Source organism: Octodon degus, unplaced genomic scaffold (assembly GCF_000260255.1).
Source record: "Octodon degus isolate 3935 unplaced genomic scaffold, OctDeg1.0 scaffold00104, whole genome shotgun sequence".
NCBI classification, from domain to species: Eukaryota; Metazoa; Chordata; class Mammalia; order Rodentia; family Octodontidae; genus Octodon; species Octodon degus.
Genome location: NW_004524680.1, coordinates 731,388 through 748,466, shown reverse-complemented (window position 1 = coordinate 748,466; position 17,079 = coordinate 731,388). Strand labels below are relative to the sequence as shown.

Genomic DNA, 17,079 nt, shown 5'->3' with positions numbered 1-17,079 from the left:
CCCCCTTGGGCCGCCCCCCACCACTCCACAGTACCTCCCCCACCCCGCCCGCCGAGTAGGAATTTCTGCCACGTTCCGGGAACCCCCAGACCCAGTCCTAGCCCAGGTCTTGTGAGTGTGTGGGAGAGCTTCCTCTCCCCCCTACTCCACCTTGCCCCCTCCAGGCACAGCTCAGGCCTGGCATACACGCCTGGGGTGTAACCCTGCAGCTGCAATCCCTGCAGAGAGTGTAGAGGATAGATCCAACCAGCTAGTCCAGGAGCAGAACATCTTGGCACAGGGGCACAACAGGTTCATCCTCAAGGGCAGCAGGGGAAAGGAGCTGAGCACAGCGGCCAGACCCAAGCCAGACGCAGCTGGATAAGTCCAAACTTTGTAGAGTTTGCACCTGAACCTCAGTACGTGCGAAGGTTATAACTACAGCAAAGATCTACAACAAAGGTCAGAAAGCAGTGCTACACAAAATGACGAGAAGGAACAAAATGCAACCTCAGAACCCAAGCTCACAGCACATGCTGCACCACCTAGGATGTAACCATGGCTCTCCTGCAGCCACAGAGCCCTGAGAATGTGGAGAGTGCAGAGAAGCACGGTTATTTTTTTTTGCGGGGGAGGAGTGTATTTAGCACAGGGTCTACGGGGTCTATGGGGCCTCACTACGTAGATTGGGCTCATAGAAATCCGCCTGTGTTCAGCCTCCCAAACACTAGGATTACAGGCGCGCACAACCACACCCCGTCTCACACACCTACTCAGCGCACCCCAGGAGCGGGGCCATCACGGCACACCAGGAGGAATCAGATCCCAGTCCTGTATTCTGCCTAAGCAGGTGCTTTAGTCCCCTGAGCTATCTGGCGGACCTTGAAGTACTGATTTTTAAATTTTATTTATCTCAATTAATTTAAATTTACATTCTCAGAGCTGTGTGTGGCCATAGCTGGGCCGCACGCCCGGGCCCCGGTGTTCCCCTGACAGCCACGGCGCAGCTCTCCAGTGCGCCCAGGCTCTGTCAGCCCAGCCGCTCGAGCTCCTTGAAGCCAGATGGTCTCGCCTGTCCTTCCCACCCCATCTCCATCTGGCAATTTTCTGCCCGGAGCTGGCTCATGTGCCATGGAACCCTTGTGACAGGGGAAGGTGGTCTCTTGCCCTGGGATCCCCTAGGGCAGCTTTCTCGTGACTATCAGATCTGTCCTTCCTCCCCAGGTTTCCCCAGTCCTAGGAAGCTGCAGATGCCAAAGCCTTTTCTTACCAAGGCGGAGAGCACTATAGGGGTCCTGCCTGTACCTGTGGTCTGGAATTCATTTTGCTCCTGTAGGCCCAGGATTGCGGGTGGCTCTGGGGCACCCAGCAACTCTTTTCCCCAGTCCATCGGCATTCTGAGTAGTGATGCTGAGAGGCCTACTGCACCACCGGTTCTTACCTGACCCTTGCTCGTGGACAGAACCATTCCTCTCCTCAGCTGTTGGCTAGAGACTTAGCGCCTTGCGGCCTTGGTCGCACATCCAGAGTGAAGGGAATCTTCTCACCAGGTCTGGCTCAGCTCGCCTGCCATCCCCACCATACCTGCTGGCTTCTGGCGCTAGCCTCAGACAGAGGAGCCAGCCAGCGCTGCAGAGCACCAGCTCACAGTGGGCCAGCCATCCCGCCACCACCAAGCCTTCTCTGCTCTGCTCTGCTCTGGGGGAAGACTTGAAGCTCCTTCCATCTCTCAAGAGAGAGGAAACGAGGGCAGTAAAGCTATGGCTGCCACTTAGAAGGCAGAGAGATGGGAAGAAATGAAACTGGTAGGCGTGCCGGTCCCTGAGAAAGAACCTGGCTGTCCTGGCCACAGCTTGTTGTCCCAAGGAGTCACCTGCTGGACTTCTCCTGGCTGGGAGCAAGAGAGCAACCCTAACTAGCAAGCGGCCCGGTTAGCGAGATGCTAGCACATGTGGCTTCTCAGGACTGTGGAGGTCGCGTGCTCTCTTTCGAAGGCAACTCTCCGTGACACAGGTCTGGGTAGGGCTGCGGTCCCACAAACATCCTGACAGCCATGCTATGAGAAAGAAAACCTGAGACTCTCAAATAATCAGCTCATGGCGTTCTCAAGCCAGGGCCAATCTGCTCTCGCATGAGCCTGGGCTGCCAACTTCTGCCTCCAGGGCACAAAGTCAGTCTTTGTAAGAGCATGTCTGTATGGCCCAGGGATCTGTGGCTTCCCAAGCAACCTTCTCTCTTCAGACCCAACTGGTTTTAGAAATGGCTTCATTTTTGCAAATGGTTGTCGATCCTGCCATGGGTAGGCGCGAGCCAGGCCAAGGGAAGGCATATTTGGGGAGACTCGGAGGATATGGCTGGGATAGAAAGGTCCGTGGCCAGCTGAGTTCTTTTCACCAGACTTGTGTCCAAGGGGCCAATGAGAGCTGGGTGGGGCAGTGTGTTCCCCGCACCGGCAGGGGCAGGGTGGGGTCTCATGGAAAGCCCTCGAGTTGGCAGACACTCAGCAGCCCACTTTCTCTGTCCAGCCTGCCAGCTCTGTCCGTGTCTGAAGCTGCTTTCTTTTAATAGCCCATGTCTGGTTTGCCTTTGGCAACTAGCTGTCCTCACACAGCTTGACGCATGTCTGCGTCCTCAGGATCATCTGTGCCCTGCAGATGCAGAGGGGCTTCCGAGGCGGAGGGTCCCTGCACTGGTGCAGGCGCTGGAGTCCTTTTCTCCAGAGGGAGCTGCTTCCAGGAAAGGGCTCCGGATCCTGCCATTCACCTGGCAGGTGGGGAAGATGGGAGGGCCACGCCTGCAGACAACTCAAGCCCACACCAAGTAGCAGGCGTGCCATGTTCACGGGTGACAGCCAGGCCTGCCTTCCTACTCAGGCCAGGGGTCTGCTTGGACTGTAACCACACGTCCTCTGTCCCTGAGAAGGAGCGAGTAGAGGATACACCAAAGGACAGGCTCCCCCATGCTGCCACTGTGTCAGACACAGTCATGGAAGACAAGCATGCATGCGTGGCTGTGCAGCATAAGGAGAAGTTGCAGATTCCACCAGGCCCTGAGCTGGCCCACAGGAGCCCCCGTGCAGGCCAGGCAGGTGAATGAAGAGGAACAGGGCCGGAATTCCATGAAATCCACCGAGACTGCGCAAGTCCGTCCTGCTCCTCCGTGCGCTGCTGTGAGGAATTTCAGGACTCTTGCTCTAAATCCCAGGAAAAGGCCAGGAGAAGGAAGGGGAAAGTGAAGTCACTGGGAGAAAAGGATACAACCGGGTCCATTTCCTTGTCTTGAAGTTGAGAATCTTCTAGAAATTGTGTTTGTTTTTACTAGATATTGCAGATGACATTGCTGGCTGAAATGTACTTTCTCTCTTCCTGTAATTACTCTCGTCCTCAAAGCCAGTGGCCAGTAATTGCCTTCCTCCAGTGACATTAAGTTAGTCGCACGTTTCGGTGGAGCTTTCATTTTTACAAAGAAAATTCATATTATTCATTTGCTTAATTGTCTACTAGCTTCAGATCCCACCCAGAGAGAATATTCTGGTAGGTAGAGGATTGCCAGCACAGACTTGCCCAGCTTAATTTTTAAAGAGCAGATGTCTCTTACTGTGGCTTGCTCTCGTAGGTACCTCCAATTTACCATTTCATTCATTGCTGGAAAACCTCCTGCTTTTCCTGGTATTCATATGACAGCTTTAAAAGGAAGCCTCAAGACTTCCATTAAACTATATGGTATTCATTGCTACACACTAGGGTAAATGACTTTGGATGCTAAGGAAGGAAGGAACTAACATAGGATAAGTGTTGTTGAGACCCCGACACTGAGCTGTGTCTGACTTTGCTTACCTCATTCAACCTGTAAAACAAGTGCTATGGTCCCTGTTTTACATCTGAGAAAGCTAAAGGCCAGAGAAAGCCTTCCAAGATTGTAGGCGTACTTTCTATTGTTGCTAGTCTCTAACAAGCACTTAATTTCATGTCTAGTATGTACCCTGTGCTGCTATTAGCACTTTAATAATATTAACCCACGGAATCTTCATAACAGTCCTAGGACTGCGATGCCAGTGTAGGTGACTCAAAGCCAAGCACCTCGTACTCCATCCCCAGTGAAGCCAACGCTGTGACCAGGCTGGGTGGGTGCTGCGTACTCTGTTGTTCTTTCTCCACAAAGGTTAGTTTCCTTCTTTACAGAACATCAGAGACAGAGAAGCAAACCGTTCCCAAGTAGCAGCTCTAGAGCTATTGGGGCCCTGCTGGGAACACAGGTAGCAGATAGAGAAGGAGTGACATCAGCATTGTGTGACATTATCTGGCGGCAGATTAAATGTGAGGATGAAAGAAAGGAATTAAAGATGGGTCCAAGGTCCCTGGCTCATCCCTTGGTGTGCAGACTATGCTGTGGGTTTTCTGGAGACAATAAGTTTCGAGGTCGTTTAGGTCGTTCAAAGCTGGAATTCAGATGGGCAGGTGCCCGGAGATGGGTTGTGGAGCGTCCTGTGCGTACCTCTGCTGGCACGCAGGCCTGGTGTGCGGAACAGGGCCTCCTGTTCTGCCTCCACCTCCTCCGCCTCAGCCTGAAGGAGAAGTTTGCAAATGGACCAAGTCAGCAGGAGGGGGAGAAGGAAGGAGCTGGGGAAGGAGAGAGTCCGGAGGCTGAGAGCCAGGAAGACCACAGCAAGAGAAGAGGAAGGAGAAGCCTTCTGCTGGGGGAGAGTCTGCCGAAGCGAGGCTGGCCACGCTGAAGCCACTGAGGATCTCAGGAGGGCCCAAAGCTGCCTGTGGTCTAGGGCTGGAGTCCGGAATGTGCCCTCGTAGGGACGAATGTGCGACTCCATGAGTCCTCACTGACTTGGAAAATATAACTTGAAAAACCTCCAGAGCAAGCAGAAATACCTCCCTTTAAGATAGTATGGAAACTTAGAAATCATTTTAGGCTGGAATCTTTCGTTCCTTTCTGGACCCAACCCCCACCCCTCTTTGTGACAAATACTTTAAATACCTCCCGAATTTTCCTGATGAAAAACCCACATCTGTACACATAATACACAGTGTAAGACCTTAACTATCAGGTAGCTGGAAACGCCATGTTTAGGGTTAAGAACTCATCAACCACAAAAGCAGAAGACAACGGAAGAGCAAAGCTAGGATACGAGAATAAAAAGCAGGCTATGGCTTAGAGAATAAGCTGGCCAGCCGTATTTGCACATGGCGCTTTTACAAAGTGGCATGCACTTCCTTGGGCAGAGCTGCCCCAAACTGCAGGACATTTAACATCCCCATCCCCACCCACTGAATAAAGCAAAAGCCAATTTTGCCCCTTGGAATCCCTGCAATGCTCCTGCTAGACTCCAGTGCGCCCCCTACAGGCCAGTGCCCTCCCACACCCGCAACCACCCCTGGGATAGGTAGGTTTCAATAGTTGGGTGGAAATGAATATTCAGACGTGGTTGAATCCAAGTTGAAAGCGACCTAGCCTAAACTGTACAGAAACCACAGTGTCTCCCACCAACAAAAGGACCCCTGGGCCACGTGTCACTTAAAAGGAATAGAGAAGGCTTGAAACAGACCTCCAGCATCAGCATTGATCAGGCCTGTGTACCATGTGCTGCACAGATTTACCCACTCCTCGGTAGCTGATTAGTGAGCTGGCATTACCCTGATTATTATTTATTTGTGGGATGCCACGGGAAACCTAGTGCACACTGTGTGGCAGACAGGCACAAATGGTCAAGGGGAGGGGCACCCACCCTGCTGCTCCTGTACCCAGGGATTTGCAAATTGTGGTAACATTGTGACAGGTTTCTTTCCTGCCTGGTGCTTGAGAGCTTTAAAGTTGCCATGAATGATAAAGAATAATTATATGACTTGCTTAAAGCCTTCATGTGGAAAGGGGAGTATTAGATATTACATTTAATTACTTAATGTGGAGAATAATTCACATTATGTAAAAAGCCTGGTGGAAAAGTACACTGTGGTTCGCTGTCTCTGTCCCTGCCACTAGGAAAGAGAGCGAAGCACATGGGAAAAGAGGGGTCCCCATATCTGGAGGTCCTGGTGGCATTAACTCCACTCAAACCAGGCTGCTACCTGACTTCCTGCACCTGCGCCAGATCTGCCTACTTAGGGGCAGGAAGGAGCTGCCAGGCAGTGCAGAAAGGCAGCCCGCAGGGCCAAATGACAAAGGGGCTTCCTACGCAGGACTCAGGGCTCATCCAGTGTTCTGACAACAGCGCAGGCCCCGCAGGGACTGTCCACATTTGAACTCCCAAAAGCCCCCACCCCCTGGAGGGCGTGTACTATTATTATTCCCATTTGCAAGTGGGGGAGCTGAGACCTGGAGGCTAAGTTAACTTCCCTGCACCGCAGGTGCTTCTCCCGGGAAGCAAACGTATTCCATCATTTCAGTCCCATCTTGCTGCTGGCTTTTCAGCTGGGTCCTACTTGTCCCTCTGCTGAGAAACAGCCCATGAGGACAAGGAGATGGGAGCAAGAGGACAACAGGCAGGCAGGGGAGCTGTGAATGCAGGTTAAGTAGGGAGGGTCTCGTTAGAGGGCTGTAAGAAGTCCAAGCTCCTTTGGGTATCAAAGGTCGGGCCTACTCCTCCTTGTTTCCCCCACTCCTGGTGCTACCTGCTCCCTGCCTCCTGTTCTTTAAGGATCAGAGGGCAAAGTGCATTTGCACTTGAGCTACCTGCTATTTGGCAGCGTGGCTGCCTTGCTTTACCCTGCCGTAGGGGTGCATCCATCTGACACCATAGTCGGAAAGAGGCCTTTGCAAACATCAGCTCGATTATTCCAGCATGAGTAACAAGAAGCAGCTACTAGCTCAGTACAGTTGAGACAAAGAGCCTCCCCAGATAAGCTTAGCCTGTAACCCCCTTTTCTTACACTCCAGCAGGCAAACTCAGTCTTCAAGTTTTGATGTAGGTCTATGTGACCCAGCCTTGCACAGTTCCAGGCTCCTAGTAATCACGCATATGTACTGATGAGACCAAGGAGTGAGCAAAGGAATAAATGAAGGTTTTGAGAACTTCCTGAGGGAAGGACAAGGTTTACTCCTAAAGGAAAAAAAAAAAAAAAATGCAAGCAGGTGTCCAGTTAAGAAGTGCAGGGTTGAGACTCGGTGGTAGAGCGCTTGGTGACCTTGGTGATTCTCTGGGTTACATCCGTAACACCCTCCCCCCAAAAAAGTACATTCCTCCAACACTCAGGAGAGCCACTGCTGGTATCCACTCAGAGCCACCTCTTACCAGGACAGAGACCCAGCTCCCTGCCTGCTCCCTCCTCCTTGTCCCACGGTCCCCAGCTCTCTGTATGGGATGTTCTTCCAGACACTTCTGAATTCACTCATCAGAGGACCAGGCTGACCGAGGAAGGCAGAAGTCTTCCCTGCCTCCTTTGCTGAAGGTCCAAGCAGCTGTGCACTCCGGTGGAGCCTTCCCCAATAGACACCGCTCCTTCTCATGATTGCTGTGATTCCTCGACGGCATCCTAATGTAACTAAACTTACCCGTTCTTGGTGTTGTTACTACTGTGGGCCACACATGCCATGGCCACAGCTCTTCCAGACACACAAGGCGGCATGGCCAGCACTGGTGCCCCGCCAGTTGCACTCTGTGCCTTTGCCTGGTGCCTCCAGCTCATCCTACCTCGGTCCCACAACCCAGGAACCCAGAGAGTTCAGGGTCCTCACTGCCTTCTGGGCACTCCTGCCCTCGGTCAAGTATAAATCCCCTTTGGCGCCCTCATCCATGCCTCCCTCCACCAGGGGGCCTCAGCCACATCCTCGGGCTCCATGTTTACTGACATTTCTTCCCATCTGAGTGGCAGGACCACTCTGTAGTCCTTGGGGCCCAACTCTGGTGACTTCACATCTCTGCCCCTCCGGGCCTATTTTCATATTCTCCTGGTATTCTTCCTCTTCCCACTGTCTCTGCTTTCTCTTCCCCTCTCTTGTCTCCTCACTTTCCACCCTCTTGTGTCTTGTGTCTTCTTTCTTCCTCTTCTCTGCACTTCCTCTCCTCCTCCAATCTACCTTGAGTGCCTCCCCCTAATCTGTTCTTCCCCTTTGCTTCTCCCAGGACAGCTGTGGCGCCTTCCCATCCCTGCCCCCTCCAGGTCCTGGCTGCTGAGCTTTCTCCCCCATCCTGCGCTCAGCCCCTCCTTGCCATCTCCTCCTCCCCCACCCCACCTATCTCAAAGGCAGCAGCTCTGCCTCTGATCTCAGCTCCATCCTTCTCCAGTCCTCTGACGCTGCAAGGGGCAGTGGGATGACATAACCCCAGCAAGTGGCATCTGGACAGACCCACTCAGCTTCCTTATCAGGTGCCAGGCCGAGTGTTTTTCTTTGCTGGACTATCTGAAGTAGACAAGGATGCAGGCAGGAAGGAAAGGAGAAGGGGAAAATAAGTAATGGTGGGGAAATAAATATTTACCTTGAGATTCTGAGGAATAAATAACACAATCCCAGGTTAGAACCAAAAGTGTGTGTAGACTGACTTGTCGATATCTTTGTTACCACCGTCGGTTGAGGCTCTGAGAATACAGCGGAGCCCTGAAGTTAAGGGCAGAATCCAAGGGCAGAGCACCTGCCTATGACCTCTTCTTCAGCCACCATACTCCCTCCTTTGAGATACAAACAGACCTGCCTGGCAGCTCTCCCCTGACCCCTAACTTCTAGCCAAAGGACAGGTGCCCTACCTTTGCCTTCCCTGGTCAGAACACACTTTCTAAGATGATTTATAAGAACCCACAAGTTCACTGTCTATATGAACCTGAATCTAGCAGAATTTAGCCATGACAGTCTTCATACTGCCCCTGATCTCAGTAGTGCTGACCAGATTTTACTCCAGGTCGTCCTGATACTAGGGACCCAGAGGATGGGCAGGAAGCTTAGAGGCAGATTGCAGAAGAGCTCCAGAGTTCAGAATCTTCATCATTTTCCATCCTCCTTCCATATATTTGGCTTTGCTTTTCCCTCAGGCCCATTCCCAGAATTGAATTTGTGAATCTTTCTTTCTTTTCTTTTTTTTTTTTTTTTTTTTTTTTTTTTGCGGAACCGGGGATTGAACTCAGGTCCTTGCACTTGCCGGGGAAGCACTTATTCTACTGAGACATCTCCCCAGCCCATGTGAATCCTTCTTGACTAGGAGGGAGACAGCTCAGCGCTAGTCAAAGATGGCCATAGGTAACATTTATCTAGAGCCCCAGATGCGGCACAGCCCTACATGCTTAGCTTGCGTGGACTCATAGCGTCCTCTCTGTAACCCTGTGATTATTCCAATTGTCTAAATGAGAAAACTGAAGCAAGGAGGGTGAAGTTATTTGCTCAAGCTTACTGCTATGGTTTTGATCTTGAATGTCCCCCAGAGGTCCATGTGTTCCCTTGTGGGACTGTTGGGAAGTGGTGGCACCTTTAGGAGCTGGGGCCAAGTAGAAGAAAATTGGTCATCCTTGAGGGACTGTTGGGGCCCCCGCCCTTCCTGTCTCTCTCTGCTTCCAAGATGACGTGAGGTCAACAAGCCTTCTGCACCAGGATGTGCGGCCAAGTAGTCACAGACCAAAACTTTGACCGGAAACAAGCCCTGCCCTCCTTAGGTTACTGTAAGTATTTTTGTCACAGTAACAGAAAGCTGACTAGCACAGTTACCTGCTAGGAAGAGGCACAGAGAGGATCATGCTCTTAACCACTGCCCCGCACTTTTTAACTTCGTCCAGCCTGAGTAACGGAGCTGAACCAGGGAACAGACAATCCAAAGGAGAAGAAAATCCAAACTGCTCGCATGTGTGAGGTTGTCACAGGCTGTGTTTGCAGGCATTTTCCTTCCTAACACGACTTGCTGAAGCAGACATCTAGTAGAGCTGTATTACTCAGCCCACCAGTTTCCATGTGGAGGCTCAGCAGCTGCAGAACGGACTCTGGCTGGGGAAGTGGCTGTTCATCGGCCTGGTGACTATATGGCGGCCAGCACGGTCCGTCCTCTAAGCTCCTTCCCAGAGGCCCGGATGTGAAAGCCAAAACCCACACAGTCTGAAGGATTTAGGGATGGCCAAGGAAAGGCTTCCAGCTGTGCTGACCCCATGCCTCTGGGTGTCCTGTCCTGTCTGGCTCTGTGGAGTTGGACCCTAAGAGGTTTGGTTTGCCACTCCAAGGAGAACCAGGAAAACGATTTTCCTGGCCCTGACTCCTCCACCATTTGGAACCTAGTCAACAGTGGAGGAAGGATGACAGTAGGACCTGGCCCCAAGTCAAAGTGATCTAGTAGAAATCACTCACCCTCCCTTCCCTGATCTACCCACGATTGCCAATGGTTTCCAACAAATGAGGAGGTGGGCAAGAACAGGTGAGAGAAAGAGAACCAAACTCTTACCCTCCAGACAGTGGAGAAAAAATTCATCCCTACCAGGCCCTGCCCACATGGGCTTTGGCCAGGCGTCGCCACCCTTGGACAGTCACCCAAAGTGGTACATATGGGCTTTGTGTCTGGTTTGGGTGTGGGGCTGGTGGGGAAAAGCAGCTTGGAAATAGGGGGAGGAGGAGGCTGACAAAGGGAATGGAGACCTTGAAACTGGTTCCCCAAGGCATCTCCAAGGTTCAGTCTGAGGACTGGTGGGCTGTGGGACAGTGGGAAGGTGAACTGGGCAGGGGGGTGGGCTGGTCAGGGGCAGGACTGCCTCCTGAGGGGCCTGCGTCCACCTCCCAGCGCTCCATCACCTTGCAGTCCAGCTGTGCATGAGGCTCCTCGGGGCTGAGCCCACAGGAGCCTGCATCAGTGGCTGCAGCAGTTCCCACAGGCTGTGGAGAGTCTGCAGGTTTCTGGTCACTGAACAGAGCCCACTACCAAAAGCTGTAGCAGCACAGCCCAGTAAGGGCAAGCGCAACACATTCATCCCAACGGAGCCCACCAAGCTGGTGGGAATGTGTGGCGCAGGAGGAAAGGGCCGTTTTGGACTTACTTCCAGTCTGCAGATATACAGAGCAATCCGAGACAGCCAGACATGGTGGCTTACGCCTGCAGCCTCATGGCGCTGGGTTGCTGAGGCAGGAGAATCATGAGTTCAAGCCAACTCTGGGTAACTTAGAGTCTTAGACCCTGTCTCAAAAACTAAAGGGCTGGAAATGTAGCTCAGTGTGATGCCCTGGAAAAAAAAAAGAGAGAAAGAGAAAGAAAGAATTTGAGCAAGGTGCACAGCTCAGAGGTGGACAGGGTCGCTTCCCTGGGGTGCGCCGGCGGTGGCCTGACCATGTGTCTCTCTGATTTCAGCATGTTGCCTTTGCTGTACGTTCTGCCTTTCCTCTTTCCCCTTTCTCTGCTCTCAGAGCTGCTACGGACCACAGCCTGCTCACCCCTTCCGTTGCAGGTCTGTCTGCTGAGTGGACGATCATTCTCCTTTGGCGACCACTGGGGCTCTCACCCCTCTGCCTCTCCTCCTGACCCGCACCCCAATAATGTTTGGTTACCAAGTCTTCTAGGTCGGCGCTGAAGAGCCCTGGGTTCTGCTCTTGTCCCTGCTCCTCTCCCTTCTCCTTCCCAGCCTCTGCTTCCCTTCTGAACCAGCTCTACCCGCAAAGATGGTACTCGTATCCAGACAGCCCCCACCAGTTCTCAAAATCTAATCTTAACACACACACACACACACACACACACACACACACACACACAGAGGGATCGTTTCTTTCTAGCCTTCACTCTTGACTTTTCTGCCCTCCAAATCAGTGTTCTTTTGCCCTGTGAGTGACATCTGAGAACCCAGGAGGGAGTTGCCCACTTCCCACTCAGAACATGTGATTTTGCTGGGGAAGAGAAGCCTCTGTCTGCCCCCAAGGCTCTGGCAAATTCAGAAAACTACCCTGAGAAGTCTTCCCCCTCCAACAAAAGGGCCATGACTTCAAGCTGACCCTCACCTAACCCGCGCCCTGCCCGACCTCTGCCCCACAGCCTGCCTGTCCAAAGTCTCCAAGGTGGCGTTTGTTTGCTTTTGGCAGAAATGTCTGGGAACCAAGAGGCCCCTGTCCCTGGTGGCCTGAACTCCCCCCCCCCCCAAGAATAACAGACTTAGGGCAGCCTGCCTTTGCAGTCCCTCAGCAAGGAGGACTGGCTGGGAAGCAGTGAGCCTCAGGGGCTGGATGGAGCCAGGAACAAATAGGCACAGGCTTGGCTGCTGTGAGGAAAACATAAAAAAAGAGAGTTGGCAGGCTTCAAGGGGGCTGAGGAGAGGCCTGAGAACTTCTTGAAGGATGCTTTTGGCATTCATGCCCCCTCCTTACCAGCCCCTAGGTTTCCATCTCCATGAGCTCAGAGAACAGGAAAATGCTGGCCCTGCTGAAGGAAGTGGCCAGCCATATCATGTCCCCATGGCAGAACATTGCCCAAAACATAGGGGTTAATGTCCTGTCATCACCCTCTGTAGGACTAGGCCCTTTCTGCTCCACTCAGGGGGAGCGTGCCTGTCTTGCTGCTGGAGTCTCTTGAACTGTAGCTCTCTCGATCCCACCCAGGGATCGCAGGTGGGCCAGACCCAAGAACCCTATGTGTAGTTCCTGAAGCCTTTGTCCCTGAGGAGTCCTGCGACCCTCTGGGGCATCTGGAACCTGATCCTTGGTTGGCCAGTGTCTATGTATGTAAAGAAAAATAAAAAGTCTTTTGTCAATATTCATCCCTTTCCTTCTCCATGGCATATAAAACCCATATGGACTGGAAAAAATAGTGAAGACAGAACACTAGTCTTGTCTTCCTATGCTAGAATCTTCTCTCCATGGCTCTAATGCCTTCATTTCCTTTCAAAGAAGCCAGTGTCCCACTCCCCTTCCCAGCCCACCCCTGTCAAACCTGTGTCCAAGAAAGTCTTTGATAATGTCACCCACTTTAGATGGCATTTGCCTTTCAGTGAGACATTCATCAAAGTGATGATGTGGGGAAAGACCCCTGGGAGGTGCTTAGAGGACGCTGTGCCAGCCAGGCATGGTGGTACATGCCTGTAATCCCAGCGCTGGGGAGGCTGAGACAGGAGGATCACTACGAGTCTGAGTTGCGTAGTGAGACCCTGTAACAAACAAATAAAAGACACCGCCAACAGCACCACCAGAGCCGTGCAGGTCACTACCAGACTGAAAACGGCCCTGACTCTGTCTCCCTTCAGCTAGGAAAGCCCCTGCCAGGGCACGACTGGGCACGTCTGGACTAGGAACAGGGGCTGGCCTGCTTCCGTCTGCACAGCCCAGCCCTGTGGGTGCTGTTCTCCCAAGTAGGCCCGTGGTTACCTCTGAGCTCAAACCACCCAGCCACCCTTCTGGCCCACCCTGATGGCTGTAGTGTTCAGGGCCTTTTCCATTCCCAGCACTATGCATAGGACTTCTGCCTGGCACCTGTGAGGCACAGCCCCCCCCCATGTGTCCATTCATATGGGGGGTGTAGGACATGCTGGGATAGTGATTAAAGGGACCACATGTTGGTCCCTTCCCTCCTGGGCTCTCAGGCTCCTGACCAGAGTGAGGGCACGCGGAGCGGCCAGCAGCACGACACAGAGGTGCCTGGACAGTGATTCTGAGGGTGGCATTGCTCTGTTCTTGTCTGTCTAATAATCCTTTTCAATCCCCGTCCTGCCTGCCCCTCCCTTATGTAGGGTTACTTTAGTGATCCCTGGAATGTTTTTGACTTCCTCATCGTGATTGGGAGCATAATTGATGTCATTCTCAGTGAGACTAATGTGAGTATCACTCCGCCCTCCCCAGGAACCTCCTCCTTCCACCTCTTCTGCTTCCACTGTTCCTCTCTCACTCTTTCTCTCTCTCTTTACCTCTTTTATGTTTTTTCTTTTGTTGTTTATTTTTTTAATTTCTTATTTTGCCCGCCTCCGGTCATGCTTTTTATTGAACCCGCCGTCGTCCTGTGGGGAAAAAAAGTGGGAGTTTGTCCTCCTTTTTTTCCACGTGTTCCAGCTCTGCCTGGCTGCGCTGGGCTCCAGAGCGCGGAGCTGAGCGGAGCGAGCAGGTGGTGCAGCAGGAGGTGCCGCCCAGCCCCCTCCGGGTGGCCCCGACCCCTGTGTCACCTCGGCACTAACCCAGCCTTTGTCAGCCTCTCCACCCTGCGAAAACCAGGTTGCCCAGGTTTGAGCGCCAGAACTGTAGAGTGGTAAGAGTGTTTAATTCGCCCACGTAACCTCTTTCTTTTCTCATTTTTTTCTCTTCTCTCCTTTCTTTCATGCCTTTTTTTTTTTTTTTTCATTTTCCCTCTTCCCTTTTGTTTTGTTTTCCTCCTTTGTTCTTGGTCCCCCCTCCTCTCTCCCCCTCTCTCTTTCTCCCTCTCTCTCTCTCGGCTTTTCTGCCCCATGCAGCACTATTTCTGTGATGCATGGAATACATTTGACGCCTTGATTGTTGTGGGTAGCATTGTTGACATAGCAATCACCGAGGTAAACGTAAGTACACGGCGTCTGCGACCTAACCGCCCGCGCCTGCTCTAACATCCATTCGTCTCTCCCTCGTTTAATTTTGTCCTTCGTTCTTATGTTCTCCTGCCCACCTCCCAATTTTTAATTTCATTTCTTACTTGTTCGTTCCAACTGGTTTAAAGGATCCTTTTGTTGCTTTGTTTTGATTTTTTTTTTTTTTTTTTTTTCCCCTCTCTTTGGTTTGTTTGTTTCAACTTCCGGAACGCATTAGGACTTCCCTTTCCTTTTAAGTGTCCATTGCTGCATCTTTTTCTCTGCCCCTTACGATCAGCCTGGCATGACTCACACTGTATAGGAGGAGGCAGCTGAGAATTGTGGAGGGAGAAGATGAGGGATTTTTTTACATCACTGCGCAGCTGCAGGGGCTGGGACTCGCTCCTCTTCTAACCCCCACTTTCACCTCCTTACCCCCACACCTCCATTGTCTTTCCATCCCTGTAACATCTCAGAAAGGCGCTCTTTGCGTATGGAGCACCCCTACTTCCAGCTGGGACTTCACCGCATGGGCAGCCATAGCCTCCCCTGTCCCCACAGCCGCCTGACCATCTGCTTGTTGGATGGGCTGTTTCAATTTAACATCATCAGTGAGGAGAGCCTTGTCCCTTCAGGCCATTTGGGAAAGGATAACCAATCATGTTCGAGCGCTTGCTTGTACCCTTTTCTCCAAGAAAACTAAAGAGCCTGGAGGTTGGGGAATCTTCAAGATTTCCTAGGCTTGCTCTCCCAGTTGTTCCGTGTGAATGCCTCACTCCCATGAAAACCCACTACAGAAAAGGGACGGGCATACCTGCCTGTTCCCTTCTCCTGAGCACCCCCTTTCCCAGCTCAGCCCTGGCCCTCCTGGCCTCAGACAGAACCCAGCCCCTGCAAGCAGGCCTTCTGCAGCCTTCGCCTCCCAAGATCTGCCTCGTCCTATGCAGTTCCTACCAGTTCCTGCACATGGCTTTTGTTACCTGGCATGTTTAAATCTTCTCTCTTTATCTATAGGCAAGCCTTCTTGCAGTTAGTCTTTAACATGTGTTGTTTAATTTTTGTCACTATTTTTCCTTAATTAAGAGACCTGATAATGTTTGCATAAACCTTTGATGTAATAGCACGGAGCAGATGCTTTAGAGTTTTGATCTAAGCACCCCCATCTCCCCCTTGCAGCCTTCCCCTGCTCTGGTCAGTTGAGCTGATGAATGAGACCCTCCCCCAGAGAAGCCCCTGTCTGCTCCCCTCCCACCAGTGGATTTTGGAAGGGAGCTGTTACACTTCCCAGACACTCCTACCCTCTCCTCCCTGTTCCCCCTATAGGTGCAGATTCAGTCACCCCTCTGCTGCCAAGAATTGTGAGTTGTCTTGGTCTCAGGAGTGCGTGTCTGTGTCGTGTGTGTGTGTGTGTGTGTGTGTGTGTGCGCGCGTGCGCGCGCGCATGCAAGCATGCGCACTCTGCTGTGGCCTTTTCCATCAATACTCAGACCATTGGGGGAAAAAAATTAGTTTTCCTACAAATGCTCTGCGCTCCTCCCTCCCTGAATGGATTCCCAGTTTTGAAGGCTGGATGAGCCCTAAGCTGTGTCCCTGGTGCCCTCCCAGCCCATGAGTTCAGACGCCAGAGGTCTATGCTTAGACCTCGTGCCCTGCATGGGTCTGCGTGGTGGGCACCAGCTGCAGACAACAGCACAGATCAGCAGAGACGCTGTGCCGAGCGACTCCAGGCCCACAGCGGGGAACACAGGCAGGACTGCGCGCTCTGCCCTGCCTGGGGTAGCAGAGAGGGACCGCCATGGCTCCTTTCCTCTTGGTAAAGCCTGCAGCACTCGTCTGCCACATTATCCCAGATCATTCTTGCTGCCAAAGAAAACTCACACATGCGCACACACATTATATATAACTAAGAGGCACGATGAATGTTTAAATTTTGAAAAATTGTTACAGTAAAAGATACATTGCCCCACAAAAAAAAAAATTCTTCAAAAATCTTCCTCACTTTACACACACATCACATTGCTTTTGCCACTTTTTGCTGAAGTTTAGAAGTCTCTTTTCTGAGTATCTTTTTGGGGGTGAATGCTCCAGCCCAGGGCTACCCTACAGGCAGGCTCCTGAAGGTATTCTCACAGTCCTCGTCCTCCTTATTCCCTGTGTCTAGCACGGTACTACTTGTGGCTCTTCCTCAAAGTCAAATGATCATGAAAGACCAACTTTTTTTTTTTAATTTTTTACTTATTTATTTTTTGACAACTCATACAGAATTTTACTTACCAAAGTAATATGAATTTCACAGTATTTGTTATAATACATGGTATTGTCTTACAACCAGCTATTCATATTACCAGATACATACACATAAAATTGAAGAAGAAAAAAACTGAAGCAATGTATAAGAAATTAAGAAAAGAAAAAGTACAAACAATTGAAAAAAGGAGATGAAAGCTAATTAGAGCATTGACCGCTTCTTTCTATTTCCATTTTTTTTCCTTTTTTTAAATTTTTATTTATTTATTTATTTGTCCTGTCAGAGGTGAATATTCTATTGGCATCTAAATACTATAAGTGTTTGAATTCAACTAAACATCCAACACTATCTAGCAGTCTATAATATTAGTGGGTTATCCTCAGAAGTTATTGACTTGAGCCTTTTACAGCTCATCGTATTAATATGGATTTACTTTAT

At 51.3% G+C, this 17,079-nt stretch overlaps 1 protein-coding gene across 37 annotated transcripts in view; it reads left to right on the top strand.

Moving 5' to 3' along the window:
• The window catches only part of Cacna1c (calcium voltage-gated channel subunit alpha1 C), a 752,474-nt gene that overhangs the window by 668,881 nt on the left and 66,514 nt on the right, over positions 1-17,079 (top strand). For 23 of the 37 annotated variants that reach the window (XM_023723814.1, XM_023723807.1, XM_023723813.1 and 20 more), the window contains one exon: positions 14,304-14,387. In XM_023723814.1, the coding sequence (XP_023579582.1) occupies positions 14,304-14,387 (84 nt within the window). Of the gene's footprint in view, positions 1-13,592; positions 13,677-14,303; positions 14,388-17,079 lie in introns of all 37 variants that reach the window. The other 14 variants (XM_023723811.1, XM_023723805.1, XM_023723803.1 and 11 more) reach the window with 2 other exon arrangements.